At 44.9% G+C, this 24,245-nt stretch overlaps 3 protein-coding genes across 4 annotated transcripts in view; 1 reads left to right on the forward strand and 2 right to left on the reverse strand.

The window, feature by feature from the left end:
- Positions 1-24,245, reverse strand: part of LOC137318393 (zinc finger protein 3-like) — a 626,361-nt gene that overhangs the window by 330,151 nt on the left and 271,965 nt on the right. The window lies entirely within an intron of this gene.
- LOC137318355 (zinc finger protein 271-like) overlaps positions 1-24,245 on the reverse strand; it is a 145,632-nt gene that overhangs the window by 23,799 nt on the left and 97,588 nt on the right. The gene's annotated exons all lie outside the window — the stretch shown is intronic.
- LOC137318338 (histone H1-like) lies at positions 15,040-15,657 on the forward strand. Its single transcript, XM_067981223.1, has one exon. It carries the CDS (start codon positions 15,040-15,042, stop codon positions 15,655-15,657), a length of 618 nt encoding a protein of 205 aa, XP_067837324.1.

Consider the following 24,245-nt stretch of genomic DNA (forward strand, 5'->3'; position numbering starts at 1 on the left):
GGGGTATATTCTGCATCTGTCAGTCTCCAGGTACTATATATAATTGATGCATTCATTCTGTATCTGTCAGTCTCTGCTACTGTCTGTTGTGGGATACATTCTGTATCTGCCATTCTCTGCTATTTATCTCAGTTTGGGATTCATTCTGTAATTCAGTCTCTGAGACAATGTGCAAGTCTGGATTCATTCTGTATTCTTATTTCAATTCGCAGTATCGTATTTGATACTGTATCTTTAACACTTTAAATTATATACAGTTCTTCATCGAGCATTTAGTTTGTTAATATGGATACATTTTCGATTTTCCTTAATCAAACGACGTGTGTGAGTTTTGGAGTAGTATTACATCTTAATCTCTGAACTCGATTGTGAATGATAATGTACCTTTCAATCTGTTCACAGTGAAATTACTGGACTGGTATGTAATGTGTATTTCATTCTGCAATAATTCTGTATCTGAGTCTAACACTGTAGGTGATTTTTGGACTGGTATGTAATATGTAGCTCATCCTGCACTAAAGAAATTGATACTGTATCTATCAGTCTGATACTGTATGAAATTTTTGGACTGATGAGTAACATACAGATCAGTCTGTGTTAATGGAATTGATATTGTATCTTTGAGTCTGATACGGGATGAGATTCTTGGACTGCAAGATAATGTGTGGCTCAGTCTGCACTAATTGAATCGATTCTGTATCTTTCAGTCTAAAATTGTATGAGATTGTTGGACTGATATATAATGTTGAGCTCAGGCGGTGCTAATAGAATTTAAATTATATCTTCCAGTCTGGTCATTTGTGAATTTTGGACTCGTATGTAATGTATAGCTCAGTCTGTACCAATGGTATTGATAATGTTTATTTCAGTATCACACGAGTATTTACCAATATATCTAATATGTAGCTCAGTCTGCACCAACAGAATTGATACTGTATCTTTCAATCTGCCACAATGAGATCTTTGGACTGGTCTGTAAAGTGTAACTCAGTCTGTAGTAATGTGACTGTGACATTCATACTGTATCTGTAGTCTCCAGTACAGTCTGTGAGTGTGGGATTCATTCTGTATCTGTCAGTCTCTGTTACTGTGTGTGTGTGGGATTCATTCTGTATCTGTCAGTCTCTGGTACTGTGTGTGAGTGTGGGATTCATTCTGTGTCTGTCAGTCTCTGGTACTGTGTGTGAGTGTGGGATTCATTCTGTATCTGTCAGTCTCTGCTCTGTGTTTGAGTGTGGGATTCATTCTGTATCTGTCAGTCTCTGCTCTGTGTGTGAGTGTGGGATTCATTCTGTATCTGCAGGTATCAGGCACTGTGTGTGAGTGTGGGATTCATTCTGTATCTGTCAGTCTCTGCTCCTGTGTGTGAGTGTGGGAATCAATCCGTATCTGTCAGTCTCAGGTACTGTGAGTGAGTGTGGGATTCATTCCGTATCTGTCAGTCTCTGCTCCTGTGTGTGAGTGTGGGATTCATTATCTGTCAGTCTCTGGTACCGTGTGTGAGTGTGGGATTCATTCTGGATCTGCCATTCTCTGCTACATTATCTGAGTGTGGGATTCATTCTGTAATTCAGTCTCTGAGACAATGTGCAAGTCTGAATTCATTCTGTATTCTTATTTCAGTTTACAGTATCGAATTTGAAACTGTATCTTTAATACTTTAATTTATATACAGTTCTTCATCTCGTGTTTAATTTGTAAATATAGATACACTTTTCGATTTTCTTTAATCAAACATGTGTGAGCTTTGGAGTAGTATTACATTTTTATCATTCACAATAGAGTTAAGAGATTATGTACCTTTCAATCTGTTCACAGTGAAATTATTGGATTGGTATGTAATGTTTAGCTCAGTCTGCAATAATGGGATTAATTCTGCATCTCAATCTGTTATTGTATGAGATTTATGCACTGGTATGTAATATGTAGCTCAGCCTGCACTAAAGGAATTAATACTGTATCTATCAGTCTGACACTGTATGAGATTTTTGGACTGGAATGAGATGTGTAGCTCAGTCTTCAATAATGGAAGTGATACTGAATCTTTCGATCTGATATTCTCTGTGATTTTTGGACTGGTGAGTAACATGGAGCTCAGTACGTGCTATGGAATTGATATTGTATCTTTGAGTCTGATAGGGTATGAGATTCTTGGACTGCTATATTATGTGTGGCTCAGTCTGCACTGATGGAATTGATAATGTATCTTTCAGTCTAATATTGTATGGGATTTTCAGTCTGGTATGTAATGTACAGGTCAGGCAGTGCTCATAGAATTGATACGGTATCTTCCAGTCTGATCATTTATGAGGTTTTTGGACTCGTATGTAATGTGTCGCTCAGTCTGAAACAATGGTATTGATAATGTTTATTTCAGTATAATACTCTATGAGTATTTACTAATATATCTAATATGTAGCTCAGTCTGCACTAATGGAATTTATACTATATCTTTCAATCTGACACGATGATATCTTTGAACTGGTATGTAAAATGTAACTCAGTCTGCAGTAGTGTGATTGTGAGATTCATTCTGTGACTGTCAGTTCCTGATTCTCTTTGTGACTGTGGGATTCATTCTGTATCTGTCAGCATCTAGTACTGGTTGTGAGTGAGGGATTCATTCTGTATTGGTCAGTCTCTGGTACTGTATGTGAGTGTTGGATTCTTTCTGCATCTGTCAGTCTCTGGTGCTTTATGAGAGTATGGGATGATCTCATATCTGTCAGTCCTTGGTATTGCATGTGAGTGTGGGATGAACTCAGTATCTGTCAGTCCTTGGTACTGTCAGCCCGTTTGGGATTCATTCTGTTTCTGTCATCTCTGGTTCCATAATTGAGTGTGGGATTCACTCTGTGTCTGGCAACCTCTCGTACTGTATGTGTGCTTGGGATTCCTTCTGCATCTGTCAGTCTCTGGTACGGTATGTGAGTGTGAGATTCATTCTGTGTTTGTGTGTCTCTGTACTGTATTTGAGTGTGAGATTCATTCTGTATCTGTCCATCATTATTCTCTCAGATTACATTATGGTATTCAATACTGTAGCTTTAATATCTTAATGTTAAAGTAGTTTTTCTCATTATTTAATTGGTAAATATGGATACACTTTAGGATTTGATGCTGGAGGTTTTAATCAGATAATTTGTCTGATTTTGGACTACTATTAAATCTGTATCTCTGTCAGTATTGTTGTGAATGATAATATATCTTTCAACCTGATATGGTGACATTTTTGAATTGGTATATAATGTGTAGATCAGTCTGCACTGGAGGAATTGATACTGCATCTTTAAGTTTTATTATAAGATTTTTGGACTCGTGTGTAATGTGTGCTCACAGAATTGACACTTTATCTTTAAATCTCATACTATGAGTTTATTATAAACTGGTATCTAATGTGTTTCTCAGGTTACACTGTCACAGCATTTCTTAATCTGATACTGCACAAGAGTTTTGGACTTGCAATTTGTATTCGAATGGTACACAATTCGAATTGATACTTCATGTATGAAACTCACGTGTGTGTGTGAGAGAGTTTTGGGCTCGCATACAATTGGAATCTTGGGGTATCTGGGATTTAATTCATGGCTAAAGTTATCCTTTATTGAAATTGACAATCTGAAAGCATGACTTTGGACTGGGATTTTTGTATCCACCTGTCAGCGGGACTGAGTGAGGGGGAAATGGAACAGTGTCTGCCTCACCTGCTCTGTTTGACTGTTGGATTGAAAATGTGTCTCTGGAACTTGGGATCAGTGTGGGACTGAATACTTCTGCTGTCTGAGACTGTGGAACTGATGACCTGTCTATGACTCCGTGCTCTGTGAGTGATAATGTACTTACTGTGTGTGAGAAGGAGCTGGCTGCACTGTTCCTTTGCCTCGGATGGAGGAAACTTCACATTCATTCTGGCTCCTTCAAGGGTTTGCCTGTAAAAAGAAACATATATCTTGTAAATCAAGAACAGGTGAGGTCGAAAATACAGAAGTGATCAGTTTAATATCTGTGAATAATTATTTTGAATATCCACAAATGAAAACCAGTGATACAAACAGTGTCAGTGTCTGACTCCACTGCAGTACTGCAGCACTCAGCTTCTGCACACCAGGTGTGTTGGGCGATTTTAAAACAATTTCGTGACATCCAGACACAACACAACCCCTGCACTGATCCATGAATGGGACTACCCGATGGAGCAGGGATCTTTGTCCAGGTCAGGTTTCTAATCCCCTCTCCCATGGGACTAACCGTTCAACTGAAAACAAACAGAAGCTATTTAAAACGTGTCCTTCACACTTCTCACCTGATGCCTGCAATAGATGCTCTTTGTATAACTCCCCACATCCTTACTGTCCGGCTCTGTTTCCACTCTTCACTGTCCAATAACAATAAACAGGGTGAGACTGGAACTAAACCAGGAACATTCACTACTGGTTTGGGGAGAGAAAGCAGCAATGATTTTAAATAGCAGGTTCTTCCCATTCAGTCTCTCTTACCGGGGACACACCCTGGACACACACAGCCCGAGAATGACCTCTCCCTTCCCCCGCTCACTCCATGTTCCGGGACCAGTTCCTGATCCACTCCGCCTCTTACAAACAGCCCCCGGACTCCCCCTGACCTTCCCCCGGACTCAATGCCGATCTCTGAGCCCATCTGCGGACACGGTCCCGAAGCGATGAGCTGCTGTAACGAGGCTGCTCTTTGCTCCCTTCCCCCGGGGGCCGTGATCTCTCCATTCCCGGCTGTTTTAAACCATCTTCTTCCGCTCACTGAGGGAATGGCGCCCACAGACCGAGCTGGGGGAGGGCAGCGCGCATGCGCTCTTCTGCTCACCAACAACCAGCGCTGGGGGCGGGGCTGAGTCACGCATGCGCAGATATCTGGTTTAATTCCCAATACAAAAATCGATGGAAACTTTCCCCAATTGGAATTTTTCCGAGTCTGAGCAAAGGAAGTGGGTCTGGGGGAAAGGTCAGAGGGAATGGGGTCTACAGGCAGTGCAGGAACAGGCACCAGAATGGGAAACAGATGGGATTCCACCAGTGCCTAACGCTGGAATCCAGACTGACTTTCCAATCTCTAACTATTAAACTAGATGTTTCCATCCCTGCTGTTTCTCTCGGTATCTTTTGATGGAAAATAGTCTTTCAGAGATAAAGTGAGCGGCTCTGAAATGAGCCAATTGGTTCTGTTCATTCTTGGCCCCTTTACCGATTAAATGACTTGTGACTCTGAAACTGGAAGCAGGATTTCTCATACTAATCCTGGAGAAAAATGGGAGGAAAGTGGGAGTCGGTGTATTTTGTGGGACCGTGCAGGATTAATATCTGACAGCAACAGTCCTAGATGAATATAATCAGAGTGAAACTCTCGGTCACTGAGAGTAATAGCGAACGGCCCTGAACAGCAAACCGAATATAGTACAACAGGCAAGAGAGTTAAATTCGGCCCACATTGTTTTTGTCACCCTCTGAACTGTCCCTGAGTATCGGATTAATAGTGTGTCCGTCTCTGGTATAACAGTGAGAAATGAGATTGCATCTTCTGCCTCTCCAACGGGATTTTCTGGATAAAGCGGAAATTTGCAGATCAGTCTGGAACTGATACTGTGGCACTATGCATCCACGCTCGCTCTGTCTCCCGTTCTCTCTGACTAGCTGATGCTGTATATTAAGGTGGATACTGCTATTAAGCGTCATATGAACACTCTGATAGGAAGTGTAAGACTGACAGTGTGTTTTTGTCTCTCTCTCTCGTGCTGGACATGAAGGTGGGATATTGTCTGACATAAAACAGAGAGAATGGGGTGTCCGAGCCTCACTGTAACTGGGGATGTGTTCGACTCCAGTCCCAGTTCATATCATTTTCTTTTCACAGTTTCAGGGTGAGAGTCTCTGTGAGACGGTAAAACTGGCGGAGAAACTCCGCGTCATAACACAAACCCCAACACATGAGATTCTCCAAAACAGCTTGAATAAAGTTTTTGTAAACTGCTGAACCCGTCTGGGAGGGGATGTGTGGGGAGATAGAATCGGGTCTGGGACTGAAATGGAAGGAGGCGGGTTGACTTGTTAACGAAGGGACTGTATTTACGCAGTAATATTACTGACTGTTAATTGTAACAGGGCTTATTTAAAAGCTCCGGGTTTCTGTGAATCCTTGAATATGAAGGGTTTGTGCGGAGCGCTGTGTTTCGGTTCTATTATCAATACACGGTTTCAAATTGGCGGATGGAGAAAGCCGGAGGTGGAGCTGGAAGATCAGAGACCGCTCTCCGCTCTGTCCGTCACTCTGACTCCTCCCCTCCCGCTTTCTCTGTTTAATCCCCCATATGAAAAAAAAGCGGGTATAGAATCATAGAAGTTACAACATGGAAGCAGGCCCAGTTTATACCACTAAGCTGGTCCCAATTGCCTGCACTTGGCCCATATCCCTCTATACCCATCTTACCCATGTAACTGTCCAAATGCTTTTTAAAAGACAAAATTGTACCCGCCTCTACTACTGCCTCTGGCAGCTCGTTCCAGACACTCACCACCCTTTGAGTGAAAAAATTGCCCCTCTGGACCCTTTTGTATCTCTCCCCTCTCACCTTAAATCTATGTCCCCTCGTTATAGACTCCCCTACCTTTGGGAAAAGATTTTGACTATCTACCTTATCTATGCCCCTCATTATTTTATAGACTTCTATAAGATCACCCCTTAACCTCCTACTCTCCAGGGAAAAAAGTCTCAGTCTATCTAACCTCTCCCTATAAGTCAAACCATCAAGTCCCGGTAGCATCCTAGTAAATATTTTCTGAACTCTTTCTAGTTTAATAATATCCTTTCTATAATAGGGTGACCAGAACTGTACACAGTATTCCAAATGTGGCCTTAATAATGTCTTGTACAACTTCAACAAGACATCCCAACTCCTGTATTCAATGTTCTGACCAATGAAGCTAAGCATGCCGACTGCCTTCTTCACCACCCTATCCACCTGTGACTCCACTTTCAAGGAGCAATGAACCTGTACTCCTAGATCTCTTTTTCTATAACTCTCCCCAACGCCCTACCATTAACGGAGTAGGTCCTGGCCCGATTCGATCTACCAAAATGCATCACCTCACATTTATCTAAATTAAACTCCATCTGCCATTCATCGGCCCACTGGCCCAATTTATCAAGATCCCGTTGCAATCCTAGATAACCTTCTTCACTGTCCACAATGCCACCAATCTTGGTGTCATCTGCAAACTTACTAACCATGCCTCCTAAATTCTCATCCAAATCATTAATATAAATAACAAATAACAGCAGACTCAGCACCCACCGCTGGACACAGGCCTCCAGTTTGAAAAACAACCCTCTACAACCACCCTCTGTCTTCTGTCGTCAAGCCAATTTTGTATCCAATTGGCTACCTCACCTTGGATCCCGTGAGATTTAACCTTATGTAACAACCTACCATGCGGTACCTTGTCAAATGCTTTGCTGAAGTCCATGTAGACCACGTCTACTGCACAGCCCTCATCTGTCTTCTTGGTTACCCCTTCAAAAAACTCAATCAAATTCGTGAGACATGATTTTCCTCTCACAAAACCATGTTGACTGTTCCTAATCAGTCCCTGCCTCTCTGTCGACACGGTTTACTGGTTAACATTACCAAAGGCGAGTAAGATTTCTGATCTCCTGGGCACCCGGCAATTCAGTTATTTGTTGCTGTACGAAGTTACATTTCAGTGATTCCCCAGTGTGTTTGATGCGTTATGTAAATAATCCAACAAAATAGAACAGAAACGGAGCGAAGCGCTGAATCCCACAGATGTAGAAAGGTTAGTCGAGCAGTTCTGGTGATGTTTTACGAGCCCAGCATGGCAAGTAGTTAATTAAATACAAGAAATCTGGCGATGTGTGGGCTGGGTCTATAGATCACCGTTTAAAGTCCCGGACTGTGGTCGCTGCCCCGACTCCAGCCCCATTAATACCTCATCTCGTCTACAACGAGACAAAAGCAGCTCAAAGCCACACTGGTAGCATGATATCAGCGTCTCCCTTCAGACAGTAACCAGCCCTTTCACAGATACAGTGGGTGGCTCTGAAAAGAGCCTTTGCATCTAGTTACATCGAAACTACGGCAGAGAAACAGGCCGTTCGGCCCAACTAGTCTATGCCGGCGTTTATGCTGCTCACCAGCCTCCTCCTTCCTTACTTCACCTAACACTATCGGCATATCCTTCTCTTCCATTCTCACTGATGTGCTGATCTATCTTCCCCTTAAATGCCCCCGTGTTATTTGCATCAGCTACTCCTTTTAGTTGCGTGTTCCAGATTCTCCCCACTCTCTGGGTAAAGCAGTTACTCCTGAATTCCCTATTTGATTTATTAGTGACTAGTTTATATTTATTATCTGAAATTTTGGACTCCCCACAAGTGGAAACGTTTTCTCTATGTCTACCCTATCAAACCCAATCATTATCTTTAAGACCTCTATCAGGTCAACCCTGAGCCTTCTCTTTTCTAGTGAAATGAGACCCAGTCTGTTCAGCCTTTCCTGATAAGAATATCCTCTCATTTCTGGTATCATCCTTGTGAATCTTTTTTGCATCTTCTCCAATGCCCCTATATTTGTAATATGGAGACCAGAACAGATCGCCTTATTCCAAATGTGGTCTAACCAAGATTCCATAGAAGTTTAACATAACTTCTTTGCTTTTCAATTCTATCCCTGTAGAAATGAATTATAGAGTTTGATTTGCCTTTTTATGATCTTATTCACCAGCGTCGCTACTTTTAGTAATCTGTATATCTGTAACATTAGATTCCTTTGCTCCTCTATCCCATTTAGACTCTTATTATCCAGGCAGTGTGTGATCTCCTTATTCTTCATTCTGCAAGTTTATTAATGTTCTCTTGCATTTTGACACATTCTTCCTTTGTATTAAATACATCCTCCAATTTGATGTCATCGGCAAATGTTGAAATTGTAACTCCAATTCCCGAATCCAAATCATTATTGTAAATTGTGAACAACAATGGTCCCAACACCGATCCCTGTGGAACTCCACTTCCCACCTTTTGTCAGTCTGACCAGCTATCCTCAACTTCTATTCTCGGTTTTCTGTTTTGTAGCCAGCTTACTATCCATTCTGCCACCTGATCCTGACTCTCCGTGCTATGAACTTAGCCACGAGTCTACAATGCGGTACATTATCGAAGGCCTTCGGAAAATCCAAATATATTACATCTACTACATGAACCTTGTCTACCCTTCCTGTTCCTTATTCAATGATTCCAATAAGGTTGGTCCTGTCCTTTAGGTTATTAGATTAAATCTTGGCCGCTTCACTTGTTCTTGGTTCTCCCAGCGCTTTTTTTCGATTCTTTTTCTCAATGCTGGAATTGGGATTGGTTTCTATGGAAAATGTGATTAATGATGGGATGTACCAGGTGACAGATTCACTGCCAAGTGTAAACACACCCTGGTAAACTTGGAGACACACTCTCCCCTAGCATAAACTATACCCTAGACCATATACACTCTTCCCACCCTTTTAATCTTCTCCGACAGCCCACGTACACTCTCCTCTATCATGGACTCTCCCCACCCATTTAATCACCTCCAACAGCCCATGCACATTATCCCCTATCATGGACACTACCCACCCATTTAATCTTCTCCCACAGTCCATGTACACTCTCCCTTATCATGGGCTCTACCCGCGCATTTAATCTCCTCCCACAGCCCATGTACACTATCCCCTATCATGGACTCTACCCACCCATTTAATCTCCTCCCACAGCCCATGTACACTCTCCCTGATCATGGACTCTCCCCACCCATTTAATCTACTCCCACAGCCCTTGTAAACTCTCCACTATTATGAAATCTACCTGACCCATTTAATCTCCTCCCACAGCCCATGTACCCGCGACCTTATCATGAACTCCACCTGCCCATTTAATCTCCTCCCACAGCCCATTTACACCCTCCCCTATCATAGACTCTACCCACCCATTTAATCTCCTCCCACAGCCCATGTACACTCACTCTCCCCTATCATGGACTCTACCCACCGATTTGGTCTCCTTCCATAGCCCATGTACACTCTCCACTATGATGGACTGTACCCGACCATTTACTCTCCTCCCACATCCCATGTACACTCTGCCCTATCATGGACTCTACCCAGTCTATTTAATTTCCTCCCACAGCCCATGTACACTCACTCTCCCCTATCATGAACTGTACGCCACCCATTTAATCTCCTCCTAAAGCTCAAGTACACTGTACCCTATCATGGACTCTATCCACACATGTAATAACCTTTTTTATACATTGATGGGATGTGGGCATCGCTGGCAAGGCCAGGTTTTATTACCCATCCCTAATTGCCATTGAGAAGGTGGTGGTGAGCCGCCTTCTTGAACCGCTGCAGTCCGTGTGGTGAAGGTTCTCCCACAGTGCTGTTAGGAAGGGAGTTCCAGGATTTTGACCCAGCGACGATGAAGGAACGGCGATATATTTCCAAGTCGGGATGGTGTGTGACTTGGAGGAGAACGTGCAGGCGGTCTTGTTCCCACGCGCCTCCTGCCCTTGTCCTTCTAGGTGATAGAGGTCACGGGTTTGAGAGGTGCTGTCGATGAAGCCTTGGTGAGTTGCTGCAGTGCATCTTGTAGATGGTACACACTGCAGCTACGGTGCGCCAGTGGTGGAGTTAGTGAATGTTTAGGGTGGTGGATGGGGTGCCAATCAAGCGGGCTGCTTGTCCTGGATGGTGTCGAGCTTCTTGAGTGTTGTTGGATCTGCACTCATCCAGGCAAGTGGAGAGTATTCCATCACACTCCTGACTTGTGCCTTGTAGATGGTGGAAAGGCTTTGGCAATTCAGGAGATGAGTCAATCGCCATAGAATACCTAACCTCTGATCTGCTCTTGTAGCCACGGTATTTATGTGCCTGGTCCAGTTTAATTTCTGCTCAATGTTGAGCCCCAGGATGTTGATGGTGGGGGATTCGGCGATGGTAATGCCGTTTAAGGTCAAGGGGAGATGGTTAGACTCTCTTGTTGGAGATGGTCATTGCCTGGCACTTGTCTAGCGTGAATGTTACTTGCCATTTATTTGCCAAGTCTTGCTGCATGCGGGCATGGACTGCTTCATTATCTGAGGATTTGTGAATGGAACTGAATACTGCAATCATCAGCAAACATCCCCATTTCTGACCTTTTGATTAAGGGAAGTTCATTGATGAAGCAGCTGAAGATGGTTGAGCCTTGGACGCTGTCCTGAGGAACACCTGCTGCTGTGTGCCGAGGCTGAGATGTTTGGCCTCCAACAACTACTACCATCTTTCTTTGTGCCAGGTATGACTACAGCCAATGGAGAGCTTTCCCCCTTATTCCACTGATTTCAATTTTACTGGTTCCTTGTTCCCACACTCGGTCAAATGCTGCCTTGATGTCAAGGGCACTCATTATCACCTCACCTCAGGAATTCAGCGTTTTTGTCCAGCGGCACCGGAAAGTGCTTCGTGATAACATCCAGGGGATCACCAAACCAGCCATCCGCCGCCTGGCTCGCCGTGGCGGTGTCAAGCGGATCTCGGGTCTGATCTACGAGGAAACCCGCGGGGTGCTGAAGGTTTTCCTGGAGAATGTGATCAGGGACGCGGTCACTTACACTGAACACGCCAAGCGCAAGACGGTCACTGCCATGGATGTGGTGTACGCTCTGAAACGGCAGGGCCGCACTCTCTATGGATTCGGCGGCTGAACAATTCGACCCTTTCTGACCCACAAAACAAAGGCTCTTCTAAGAGCCACCCACCGCCTCACAGAGAGAGCACTGACCTGGGAACGGGTGCGGGATATATGGGGCTCGGGAATAGTTTTATAATTAAGGAGTTTTCAGGAACACAATACGGTGACGTGGGATCGGCGGCGTGCTGCACCGGTTACTGAGAGGAAAATTTCCCTTATTGAGTGCACTGAATTGTCCAGGGAACGTTACAAGTGAGTTTACCCGGACCTGCATTTCCCCCCTCAGTGAAATGCTCCTTCACTCCATTCGCTCTGTTTTGGTTCTATTTATCAGTCAGATGTTGTGATGTGGGTCCGGGGGTTTCCATGGGAGAACAGGTTATGCTGAGCCGCTGTGATAAGGGGCCAGCTTGTGATATGGATTTTCCCTCTGACGGTTGTTTCTGACACTGATACCGAGAGGGTTTGTGAAATTGAACCGTTTGAGCTCAGTCATTGGGGACCTGGAATTACCACAGGCCCAACTCTCAAAGCCCGCTCCAAACTGAGACTACTTCTCATTGGTTGCTTTGCTTGAAAACTAATTTCCTTAACCAATCGGAGAGACGTCAATAAGAAAACAGAGCAATTTATTGGCCAGAATTGACCGATTTTTTAAAATTTGAAAAAGGCCGCCAATTTCAGTGAATGAAATCAGTGAATTACTCGGACATGTCGTTTTCAGACAAAGACTTAAAATCTCTTTGTAATAATGTTATTCCGTATTACACGTCCCAGATTCCTAGCGCTGTTTAAAATCACATTGTCCATAACTTGCGGAATAAAACCCCATTCATAGATTGCTGATATGGACAAATTTCACTTCTACCTGTAAAAATAACAAATTACAGGTTATCGATTGATTCCGTTGCAGGGACTGAACAGGAGCCGTGTGTCCTGAAAACGGAATCATTGACGAAGCCTGAAAACGAGCCTATTTTCTCCAAGACGTTCATTCTGGATTGTGACACTGCGGGGAACGTGCTGCTAATATGTGGGATATTAATATCAGTAATTAATTATTTCAGAGATTGGCTCCGCAGTGAGAAAGAGGAAGGAACTGAATTTGATTCTTAGCCCTGAAAGTGATTGTTAACGTGAAAACCGGGTGCGGTGTAAATCTGAATGAGAGCAAGAGCAAAGCAAAAGGGGAATTGAACGGACCCCGGGCCCGTATACACTTTATTGGGTCGTAAATTCTACAGAGACAAACATTAAAATGGGGCGGTTTCACTGACTTTCTTTCAATTTCCCCAATAGATTCAAAGGATGATGACCGAGTAAAGCAGCAATTCTGAAACTCAGTCTCTGGTCCTGTGTGTGAGTGTTGGATTCATTCTGTATCTGTCAGTCTCTGGTGCTGTGTGTGAGTGTGGGATTCATTCTGTATCTGTCAGTCTCTGGTGCTGTGTGTGAGTGTGGGATTCATTCTGTATCTGTCAGTCTCTGGTACTGTGTGTGAGTGTGGGATTCATTCTGTATCTCTCACTCTCTGGTACTGTGTGTGAGTGTGGGATTCATTCTGTATTTCTCAGTCCGTGGAACTGTATGTGAGTGTGAGAGGGCAGGGACCTTTGTACAGGTCAGGTTTCTGATCCCCTCTCCCATGGGACTAACCTTTCAACCGAAACCCAACAGCCGCTGTTTAAAATGTATCCTTCACACTTCTCACCTGGTGCCTTCAATAGATGCTCTTTGTATAACTCCCCACATCCTGACTGTCCGGCTCTGTTTCCACTCTTCACTGTCCAACCACAGAGTGAGACTGGAACTAAACCAGGAACATTCACTATTGGTTTGGGGGGAGAAAGCAGCAATGATTTTAAATAGCAGGTTCTTCCCATTCTGAGTGTGAAACGGACACACTGGTGGGAATGTGAGACTGATATTGTGCCTCTCTGTGTCTCTGTCTCTAGCGCTGTACATGAAGGTGGGATACTGTTACTGAGCGTGAAACGGACATACTGATAGGAAGTGCGAGACTGATACTGTGTCTGTGTGTATGTCTCTCTGTTTGTCTGTCGGTCTGTCTTTCTCTCTCTCTCCAGTGCTGTACATGAAAGCAGGATACTGTTAATGAGCGTAATATAGATACCCTGTTGTAAGGTAAAGACTCATTCTGTGTCTGTGAACAGACCTCCGGTTCTGTTGGTCAGACGGTCACTGTCCCTTCTATTATGTATGCGCCGGTCTGACGGTGCATTTACCTGTCTCCAGTCCAGGAAGGAAAGTTGGAGAGAAACAGCCTTTAACTGTCTGACACTGGACTGCCTGTTAGTGTTGAATATATTCAGTAACTAGCCGTCTCAGGGGATTGAGAACGGGACGGATAGGACACCAGTTACGATTGTCTGTCAGTCAGTTTCGGAGGAGAGAGAGACACAGAGAGATTGGAGGAGCGCAGAGCGGATAATTTGTATTTTCATCTTAATCAAACATATTTCTGTGTGCGATCAATATAATAATGTAAAACCAGGTGTGGATTATCACATCCACAGCTGTGATTGGCTCCTGCCCCTGAATCTGGGGACCAGACACTGTGAGGAGCGCTGGCCTCAGAGTGTTTAACAGTTACTGAGCTGGGAAACTACAACTGACCCCCGAGAATCTGCAGCACAGGCCGAGCGGGGAGGAAAGCCTGTCCCGGGAATTGTCAATCTGGCGAACAGTTTGTCCTGTGAATGTGAAGATGTGAACATTGTGTCAGAGAGAGTGTGTTAAAGGGGCGGGTGGGTTAGATTAATGTCACTGTGTTTGTGTGGCCGGTCTCATCGCCGGATTTCCAAGTCTATTTGGAGTAATTTTTTTAAAAAATCCCTGTCAAAGGATCGCCCTCCTCCCCTGCCGAGCTCCGAAGTGGAAATTTAAGGTAAAGTTTCAGATCAATTCAAGATTTCAGCCGAAAAACGGAGATCATGTCAGCGATCGGGTGAGAGAGCGCGATCAGTGCAGCAATGAAACGGGTTTAAATCGAAACTGGTGCTTTTAATTCCGGTGAAAGTTTTTCGACATCAAACATCCCGGTGTTAGAGATGGGAAGGGGCTAGTCTGGGACTCTGGAGTGCCCGATTTGAATTGGAATCGGGGAGTTTAAGAGGAGAGAGAAACACAGAGAGGCTGGAGTGGCCGGGAGCTGACAGCAGGATGTCTCCGCCCCGTCCGCTCTGTGCCTTTAAGTTGCTCTGTGCCGCCGCCTCTCGTTTCATTTCTGACCCAGCTCTGACTGTCAGAGAGGTTTTCTGCAGATTCCCGGACATGACAGACACTGCAGCCGCAGTAGCGGCTCCTCCTGCCGCCGCCGCCGCTCCACCCAAGGCTCCCAAGAAGAAGAAGGCGGTTCCCCGACCCAAGACCACCGGTCCCCCGTTGGGCGAACAGATCCTCAAGATTGTGGGGGATTGCAAGGATCGCAAGGGGACCTCCCTGGCCGCGATAAAGAAGGTTCTGGCGACCAAAGGCCTGGATGTGGAGAAGCTCCGGTCCCAGATCAAATTAAGTATCAAGAGAAATGTGGAAAAAGGCTCCCTGGTGCAGATCAAGGGCACGGGCGCCTCGGGCTCCTTCAGAGTCGCTAAGAAGGAAACCCAGGCAAAAGTGGTAAAGAAGGTGAAGAAACAAGTGACCAAGAAATCTCCCGGAAAGAAACCAGCGGCCAAAAAAACAGCCGTCAAGAAATTAACGGCCAAGAAACCAGCGGTCAAGAAATCGACCACGAAAAAGGCGGCGAAATCACCAATTAAGAAGAAAGCGGCGGCGAAGAAGCCCAAGACCCCCAAGACAGTGAAGGCGAAGGCGAAGAAGGTGAAAAAACCGAGGGCCAAGCCCAAGCCGAAGTCAGCAAAGCCCAAGAAAGCAGCGGGCAAAAAGAAGTAAAAAATCAAGTGCAACTTGTGACCATCTGAACCCAACGGCTCTTCTCAGAGCCACCCACGTCTCTCAGAAAAGAGCAGATCCCGGAATCAGATGATTCCTGTCCCGGGGCCGGGCTCAGATTTCAGATAGAAATAATTTCAAATAAACCCAGGGTCCTGGTGCCTCGCTGACATTCGCTATTCTCGCCACACCCCCACTGTCTGAAATAAAATAGAGAGAATGGGATGTCCGGGCCGGGCCTCACTGGAACTGGCGTGTGTTCGGCTCCAATCCCAGTTCATTTTTTCTCACAGATTCAGGGCGAGAGTCGGTGACAGGGTAAAACTGGCGGAGATCCGCCGCTATCACAATTCAAACCCCAACACATGAGATTCTTCAAATCAACTGGAATAAAGTGTTTGTAAACTGCTGAACCCGTCTGGGAGGGGATGTGTGGGGAGATCGAATCGGGTCTGACACTGAAATGGAAGGAGGCGGGTTGACTTGTTAGAGAAGGGACTGTATTTAGGCAGGAATATTACTGACTGTTAATTGTAACGGGGCTCATTTAAAAGCTCCTGGTTTCTGGGAATCCTTGAATATGAAGCCCGAGTCTGTAAGGGTTTGTGCGGAGCGCTGTGTTTCGGTTCTATTATCGAGAAACTGTTTGAAATTGGCGGGTGGAGAAAGCTGGAGGTGGAGCTGGAAGATCAGAGGCCGCTCTCCGCTCTGTCCGTCACTCTGACTCTCTCCTCCCCTCTCTGTTTAATATCTCACTCTGACTCTCCTCCCCTCTCTGTTTAATATCTCACTCTGACTCTCCTCCCCTCTCTGTTTAATATCTCACTCTGTCTCCTCCCCTCTCTGTTTAATATCTCACTCTGACTCTCCTCCCCTCTCTGTTTAATATCTCACTCTGTCTCCTCCCCTCTCTGTTTAATATCTCACTCTGTCTCCTCCCCTCTCTGTTTAATATCTCACTCTGTCTCCTCCCCTCTCTGTTTAATATCTCACTCTGTCTCCTCCCCTCCCTCTCTCACCCCTGTGTCTGTTTCAGTCAGGTCGGGGCAGGCTGTATAAAAACGGAACCAGCATACGTTCGCTATTCAGTCAGCAGCGATTGGAGTGAAGATTCATCATGTCTGGCAGAGGTAAAGGTGACACCTCTCTGTCTGAACACGGTGATTGCCTTGGCAACGGGCAGTTGCAGGGGCATTCTGTAAACACCATGTATTGCTCTATATGTATAAATGCGTAGGCTTCAAGGAGCTCCTGAAACATTTACCTGAGGAAGGAGGAAGTCTCCGAAAGCTTGTGAATTTAAAATAAAATTGCTGGACTATAACTTGGTGTTGTAAAATTGTTTACAATTGTCAAACCCCAGTCCATCACCGGCATCTCAGAGGTAAAGGAGGCAAAGGACTGGGTAAAGGCGGAGCAAAGCGGCACCGGAAAGTGCTTCGTGATAACATCCAGGGGATCACCAAACCAGCCATCCGCCGCCTGGCTCGCCGTGGCGGTGTCAAGCGGATCTCGGGTCTGATCTACGAGGAAACCCGCGGGATGTTGAAGGTTTTCCTGGAGAATGTGATCAGGGACGCGGTCACCTACACTGAACACGCCAAGCGCAAGACGGTCACTGCCATGGATGTGGTGTACGCTCTGAAACGGCAGGGCCGCACTCTTTATGGATTCGGCGGCTGAACAACTCGACCCTTTCAAACCGGACACAAAACAAAGGCTCTTCTAAGAGCCGCCCACCGCCTCACAGAGAGAGCACTGACCTGGGAACGGGGAGAGGAATGATCTCGGGATGGGGAATTAGTTTCTGATATTTAATTAGTATGGGGAGATTCCCCAACACTCGGTACAGGGAGATCAGAAACAACGGCCGGGGTTCTCGGCCATCCCGAGAGAAGGAGCGGAATTTCCGGTTTCACCGTATAAATGAACAGGCGGTGATACAGACTCTTTCCCCAGACATGGCATTCTCCGCTCAGAGTAAAATCCCTCCTCACTCCCTCTCCCGCTGTGTCGTTTGAGGAGCGGTTCACCGGGCCGGAACTGGCGGGATTTTTGAAATTGAAGCTGGACTTTGTCTCGTTACGGAAAACAATGACCGGGGCTTTATTCCCGCCCGTTTACAGACAGATCAGGACCGGAATGTGAAACAGCCTGAGGTTTGAGCTGACGAGTAGGAAATAATTGAGATTATAAAGAGAGAGATTCTTAAATTGCTGGAAGGAAATGAGATTTTCTTGAAACTGTTATTTGATGCTCTGAAATTGTCGGGCTTTTTGAAATTGAAGATTAATTTCAGCTCAGCCAATTGGGGCCCAATATCTCCCGCCGTTTCGGTCTGACTGACAGAGCTCGGATCAATCATCGTCCAGGGGCGATCCCTCCCTGACTGGGTGTGGGACTGAAGCCAATCAGAGGCCAGGGGCGGATCCCCTTAGACCCTTTATAAGGCGGCCCCAGAGCGCAGTCCGTATTAACAGTCTTTGTGTCTCAGTTTGTGTTGATATCTGTTCAGAAAATGGCCAGGACCAAGCAGACGGCGCGTAAATCGACCGGCGGGAAAGCTCCTCGCAAACAGTTGGCTACCAAAGCGGCGAGGAAGAGCGCTCCAGCCACGGGCGGAGTGAAGAAGCCTCATCGCTACAGACCCGGCACTGTGGCTCTCAGGGAGATCCGGCGCTACCAGAAATCCACCGAGCTGCTGATCCGCAAACTGCCCTTCCAGCGCCTGGTGCGAGAGATCGCTCAGGATTTCAAGACAGACCTGCGCTTCCAGAGCTCGGCCGTCATGGCCCTGCAGGAGGCCAGCGAGGCTTACCTGGTGGGGCTATTTGAGGACACCAACCTGTGCGCCATCCACGCCAAGCGAGTCACCATCATGCCCAAAGACATCCAGCTGGCCCGCCGCATCCGCGGGGAGCGCGCCTAAACCCGACCCGGCTTCAGCACCAAGTGCAACAAAGGCTCTTTTCAGAGCCGCCAAATCGGCGATGGAAAGAGCTGTGATCTCCTGGGTTGAAATGGCATGTCCTTGAGAAATTTGCTTAAACGGGAAATGTACAAACGGGAGGGAGCAGATATCAGACGGGCATGGACAGAATAAATACCTCACTCACATCCAAACACAAATTTCACACATTCTTTATTCAGTAATCGCTGACACAATAAACAACTGATCATTCAGCATCTGTTGTATACATCTGGGTAAAATAACAAACCGAGGCAGACTTGTCCGAGGATGGGACGGTAAATAATAACAAGCGTCCCTGGTATTTCTGCATCCCACCCACCCAGTTAACAATTCTGACGGTTCTGGTATTTTGTCTCATTCACCAGACAAACTGCAAATTTCAATCTATTGGAGGTTGGCGACATCTGCGGTCCGGAAGCGAGTCGTGCAACAGACCGATATGGATCATTTGTGTTTAACAAGTTATTGTTAGTTTCGCGAATCGGAATCAAGTCCTTTGACTGACAGTAACCAGCCCTTTCATAAATACAGTGGGTGGCTCTGAAAAGAGCCTTTGGGTTATCAGATTAAATCTTGGTCGCTTTATTTGCTCTTGGAGCTCACAGTGCTGGTTTTCTTCGGCAGCAGCACGGCCTGGATATTAGGCAGCACCCCACCCTGAGCGATGGTCACCCGTCCCAGCAGCTTGTTGAGCTCCTCGTCGTTGCGGATGGCCAGCTGCAGGTGTCTGGGGATGATGCGGGTCTTCTTATTGTCCCGGGCCGCGTTGCCGGCCAGCTCGAGGATTTCAGCCGTCAGATACTCGAGCACAGCAGCCAGATAGACCGGGGCTCCGGCACCCACACGTTCAGCGTAGTTCCCCTTTCGCAGGTGCCTGTGAACACGGCCCACAGGGAACTGCAGTCCGGCCCGGGATGAGCGAGACTTGGCCTTGGCCCGAGCTTTACCGCCGGTTTTCCCTCTTCCAGACATTTCCACAATCTCACAAACACTTTCACAAAGAATGAAGAATGATTTCCGTATTTACCCTTCTTGTAGACTGAAAGGTCATCTGATTGGTTGCTCTTTAATACACCTCATTTGCCTATTTCATTAACCAATCAGATAGCTGGGAATCAGAAGAGGGCGGGATTTACCGGCCTGAACAGTCAGACAAGGAATTTGAGGAATTTCAAAAAGCCCGCCAATTTCAGTGTAGTAAAGGACCGGATTTCGATCAATGTCGCCCTGAGCACAAGATTTTAAACCCGTTCTTTTTATCTTGTCTTATTCAGCGCTACCCGTCACCAATCGCTGGCGCTGTTTTAAAATCTGCTTTAAATTATGGCTCATTCTAACATCGCTTTCAAACTGTACCGTTCGGGACTAAATCCCCATTCACAGCATTCCGTGAAGGGACACGTTTCAATTTAGTCTTTATAAAAGTGACACGTTATGGATTGGTCCCTTCTCACAGAGCCGGGAGTGTTTCTGTGAAAAGACGGACCCGGACGGAGCTCTCATTCTGCCCCTATTCAGCTGTGTTACTGCAAGGGGTGGGGTTGCTGTTAATGTGAGGATTTTCACATCAGCTTGTAAACATTCGGAGATTGGATTCTTACAGTTAAATGAAACACGAAGGGAGTGGGAGAGGACAGAATTGTAACGCTTTAAGAGCGAAGCAAAGGGGAAGGAGCGGATCAGTTTATGGGTCAGGGATTTCAACGGGGCAGTTACAGTATCACTTCATAATAAGATTGGAATAATATTACAGTATTAAAACAATCCTAATAAATATATAGGAAATGCAGCTCCTTCAGAGAGGTAGTGGGTGGCTCTTCAAAGAGCCGTTGTTTTTTCAGTACATTGTGGAGTTTTACTTGGAGCTGGTGTACTTGGTCACCGCCTTTGTCCCTTCCGACACGGCGTGCTTGGCCAGTTCCCCGGGCAGCAGCAGGCGCACGGCGGTCTGGATCTCCCGGGAGCTGATGGTGCGCCGTTTATTATAATGAGCCAGGCTGGAAGCCTCACTCGCGATGCGCTCGAAAATATCGTTCACAAAGGAGTTCATGATGCTCATGGCCTTGGAGGAGATGCCGGTGTCGGGGTGAACCTGCTTCATCACTTTGTAGACGTAGATGGAGTAACTCTCCTTCCTCGACTTTCTCCGCTTCTTGCCGCCCTTGGCTGGTGCTTTATTCAAGGTTTTCTTGGCGCCCTTCTTGGGAGCTGCTTTCTTGTCCTCAGGCATTTTCAAACTCAATTTCAGACCCAGAAATGACCCAAATCCGCTCCGAGCTCGGATTAAATCGGCAGCCCCACAGCCCTATGGTAATGAGGGATGGGGGAAGGCAATGATTGTGATTGGGACTGATGTCACAATATTTTTCCTTTATCGATCTGATTGGATATCTGAAGAAACCAATCAGGTTGAATCCCTGCCACCAATCACAAACACGCTCACACTGCACATTGTCCGGTTTCAGCAATTTGTTCCGAACTGTTGCAGTTCTGCTTCCGGCCAGTAGATGTCCCCAAACCCCGGGTCATTGAAGTTTACAGATGAGAGAGGGACAGAAGATAAACTCATTCTTCACATTATATTGCACGAGTGGGGTTTAGAAAAACTGGGAATGGAGAACATTTTGTTGGACCAAACATGAGTTGGAATGCTGTACTAAATGCTTGTAATTAATTTTGGGGGTATAGCCTAAACTGAGGAAGAATGCAACAAAATACAAGAAGATTTAATAAGCTTGCTGAAAGGCGGAGGAAATGGACATTTAGTTACCAAATAGAAAGTTGTGATGTGGTGCATTTTGCTCGGGGGAATAAGGAGGCCAAACACTGCTTGGAAAATAAGAGTCTAAATGGTGTAGAAGAGCAAAGTGATTTAGGGGTACAGATTGACAAATCATTAAAAGTAGCAACACAGGTTGATGAGGCCACAGAAAGCAAACACAGCACTGGGGTTTATTTCTAGAGGAATAGAATTGATAAGCAGATAAGTTATGGTGAAATGTAATTTAAACTGTCAAACCTTCTGCCAAACTGTTAAACCTTCCCTTTCTGAAATCCGTGCTGACTATTCTTTATTATATTTTCGGTTTTCAGATGTTTTTCTATTGCTTCATTGAGTAAAAGATTCCATGATCATTCCTACCACCGACCTTTAGTTAACTGGTCTATAGTTCCCTGGAATTGTTCTATCTCCTGTTTTAAATTATAAGAATCACATTAACTGTCATCCAGTCCTCTGGCACTATTCCTTTTTGTGATGATTTTTTTCTATATATGTAACAGTGCCTCTGCTGTCTCTTCCTTTGCTTCATTTAATATGTGCAGACGCAATCCATCTGGACCAGGAGTTTAACCATCCTTTCTAACTTAAATGTCTTGATATCTTTATTGACCTCTTCCTCTAATATCATGTTCACCCTGTTAATCTCCCGGGTAAATACTGAGGCAAAGTAATAATTCAATATTTCTGGCATTTCACTGACGTTACCTGTGAGTTTATTTTGTGCATCCCTTTGTGGCACTGAAGCTATTCTGATTTTCCTTGTTTTATTTATGCATCTGTAGAATAATTTACTGTTTATTTTGATATTCCTTGATAATTTAATTTCGTAGTTCCTCTTTGCTTCCCCAATTGTTCTTGTGAAATATTCCTGACCGTTTCCTGTTCTCTTTTGTCATCCTCTAATTTAATATTTATAAATGAGAAATTCCACCAGCTTGTTGTCTCTATTCAGGGGCTGGTGTTTGGGAACTATTTATTGTCTGTGATTAAAGTGCCAGAAACTCAAAACCCAAACTCCACAGAAACACTCTATTTCTCCCTCCGAGTGAACTAAGGCGCTATCATGGTGAGTATAGCTGCCTTCCAAACAGTTAATTCCAACAGGTTTGAATCCCAGTTCGCTTAATTCAGAAACACCAAGACTGGAACCGAATTTGATGATGTTCAGAGGGATAGTGCTTCCAAAACACAAACGGGTGTAATTTATATTTAAAAATACTTTTAAAGCTCATTTATTTCCCCCATAATGTTGAATTTAACTCTGTCCCTTTGTATTATTATTTCCCCTGATCTGTACTGTGGATACGGGACACAATTGCCTGGATTCAGTGAAATTAATTGATTTTCTGCAGTCTTTCCCTCTGCTGATTCCCGTTCCTTTTTAAAATTATGTCGGATTAACCTTTCTGATCTATAGAAGGGTCATCGTCCTGAACCGTTAACCCGAGCTTCCCTTCTCCACAGATGCTGCCGGACCTGCTGGGTATTTCCAGCATTTTTAGTATTTTTTTCTCTCTATTTTATCCCTTTCACATTTGACGGTCTCCATTATAACTTCCAGCTTTATGCTCAGTTTTTATTCGTGTTTCAGTTCGGTTTATTTGAATTAATCTAAATCGTGTCCTGAGAAATCAGACAGAAATATTGCGCAATGTCGAGTGAAATATAATGGGGCAAATTCACAACTATCGAATGAGTAAAACAAAAACTTTATTCTGACTCAATTGTCTTAATATTTCACTGTCAAAATATGAAAAAATACGAGACTAGAAGTTACAGAGAGAAACTATTTGCTCACACTGCACATTGTCCTGAATCTGGAACAACGACAGACAATGTGAATTTGTTCCACTCTGTTACATTTCTCCCTTCCGGCCAGTAGATGTCAGACTGTATATTCATTCTGTATCTGTCAGTCTCCAGTACTGTCTGTGAGTGTGAGACTAATTCTCTCTCTGTCAGACTCTGGTACTGTGTGTGAGTGTGAGATTCATTCTATATCTGTCAGTCTCTGGTACTGTGTGTGAGTGTGGGATTCATTCTGTATCTGTCAGTCTCTGGTACTGTGTGTGAGTGTGAGATTCATTCTATATCTGTCAGTCTCTGGTACTGTGTGTGAGTGTGGGATTCATTCTGTATCTGTCAGACTCTGGTACTGTGTGTGAGTGAGGGATTAATTCTGAATTTGTCAATCTCTGGTACAGTGTGTGAGTGTGGGATTCATTCTGTATCTGTCAGACTCTGATACTGTGTGTGAGTGTGGGATTCATTCTGAATCTGTCAGACTCTGGTGCTGCCTGTGAGTGTGGGATTCATTCTGTGACAGTCAGTCTCTGGTATTATATCTCAGTGTAGGATTTATTCTGTAACTCAGTTTCTGGGGCGAAGTGCAAGTCTGGATTCGTTCTGTATTCTTATTTCAGGTTACAGTATGTTGCTTGAAACTGTATCTTTAATACATGAATGTGTGCATAGTCCTTTGTCTAGTGTTAATTTGAATTATGGATACACTTTAGAACTTTGTTTTAATCATGCAATGTTTGTGAGTTTTGATGTAGGATTACATCTTAATTTCTGTGAAGACTATTTTAAATGAGAATGTACATTTCAATATCTTACTGTGAAATTATTGGACTGGTATTTATTGTGTAGCTCAGTCTGGGCTAGTGGAATTGATACTTTATCTTTCAAGCTGACACTGTGTGATTTTTGGACTGGTATGTAATGTGTAGTTCAGTCTGCATTAATGGGAATGAGACTGTATCTTTCAGTCTGACACTGTGTGCTATATTTGGACTTGTGTGTAAGGAATAACTCAGTCTGCAATAATGGAGT

This window comes from Heptranchias perlo, unplaced genomic scaffold, assembly GCF_035084215.1.
Source record: "Heptranchias perlo isolate sHepPer1 unplaced genomic scaffold, sHepPer1.hap1 HAP1_SCAFFOLD_70, whole genome shotgun sequence".
In the NCBI taxonomy this organism is placed as follows: Eukaryota; Metazoa; Chordata; class Chondrichthyes; order Hexanchiformes; family Hexanchidae; genus Heptranchias; species Heptranchias perlo.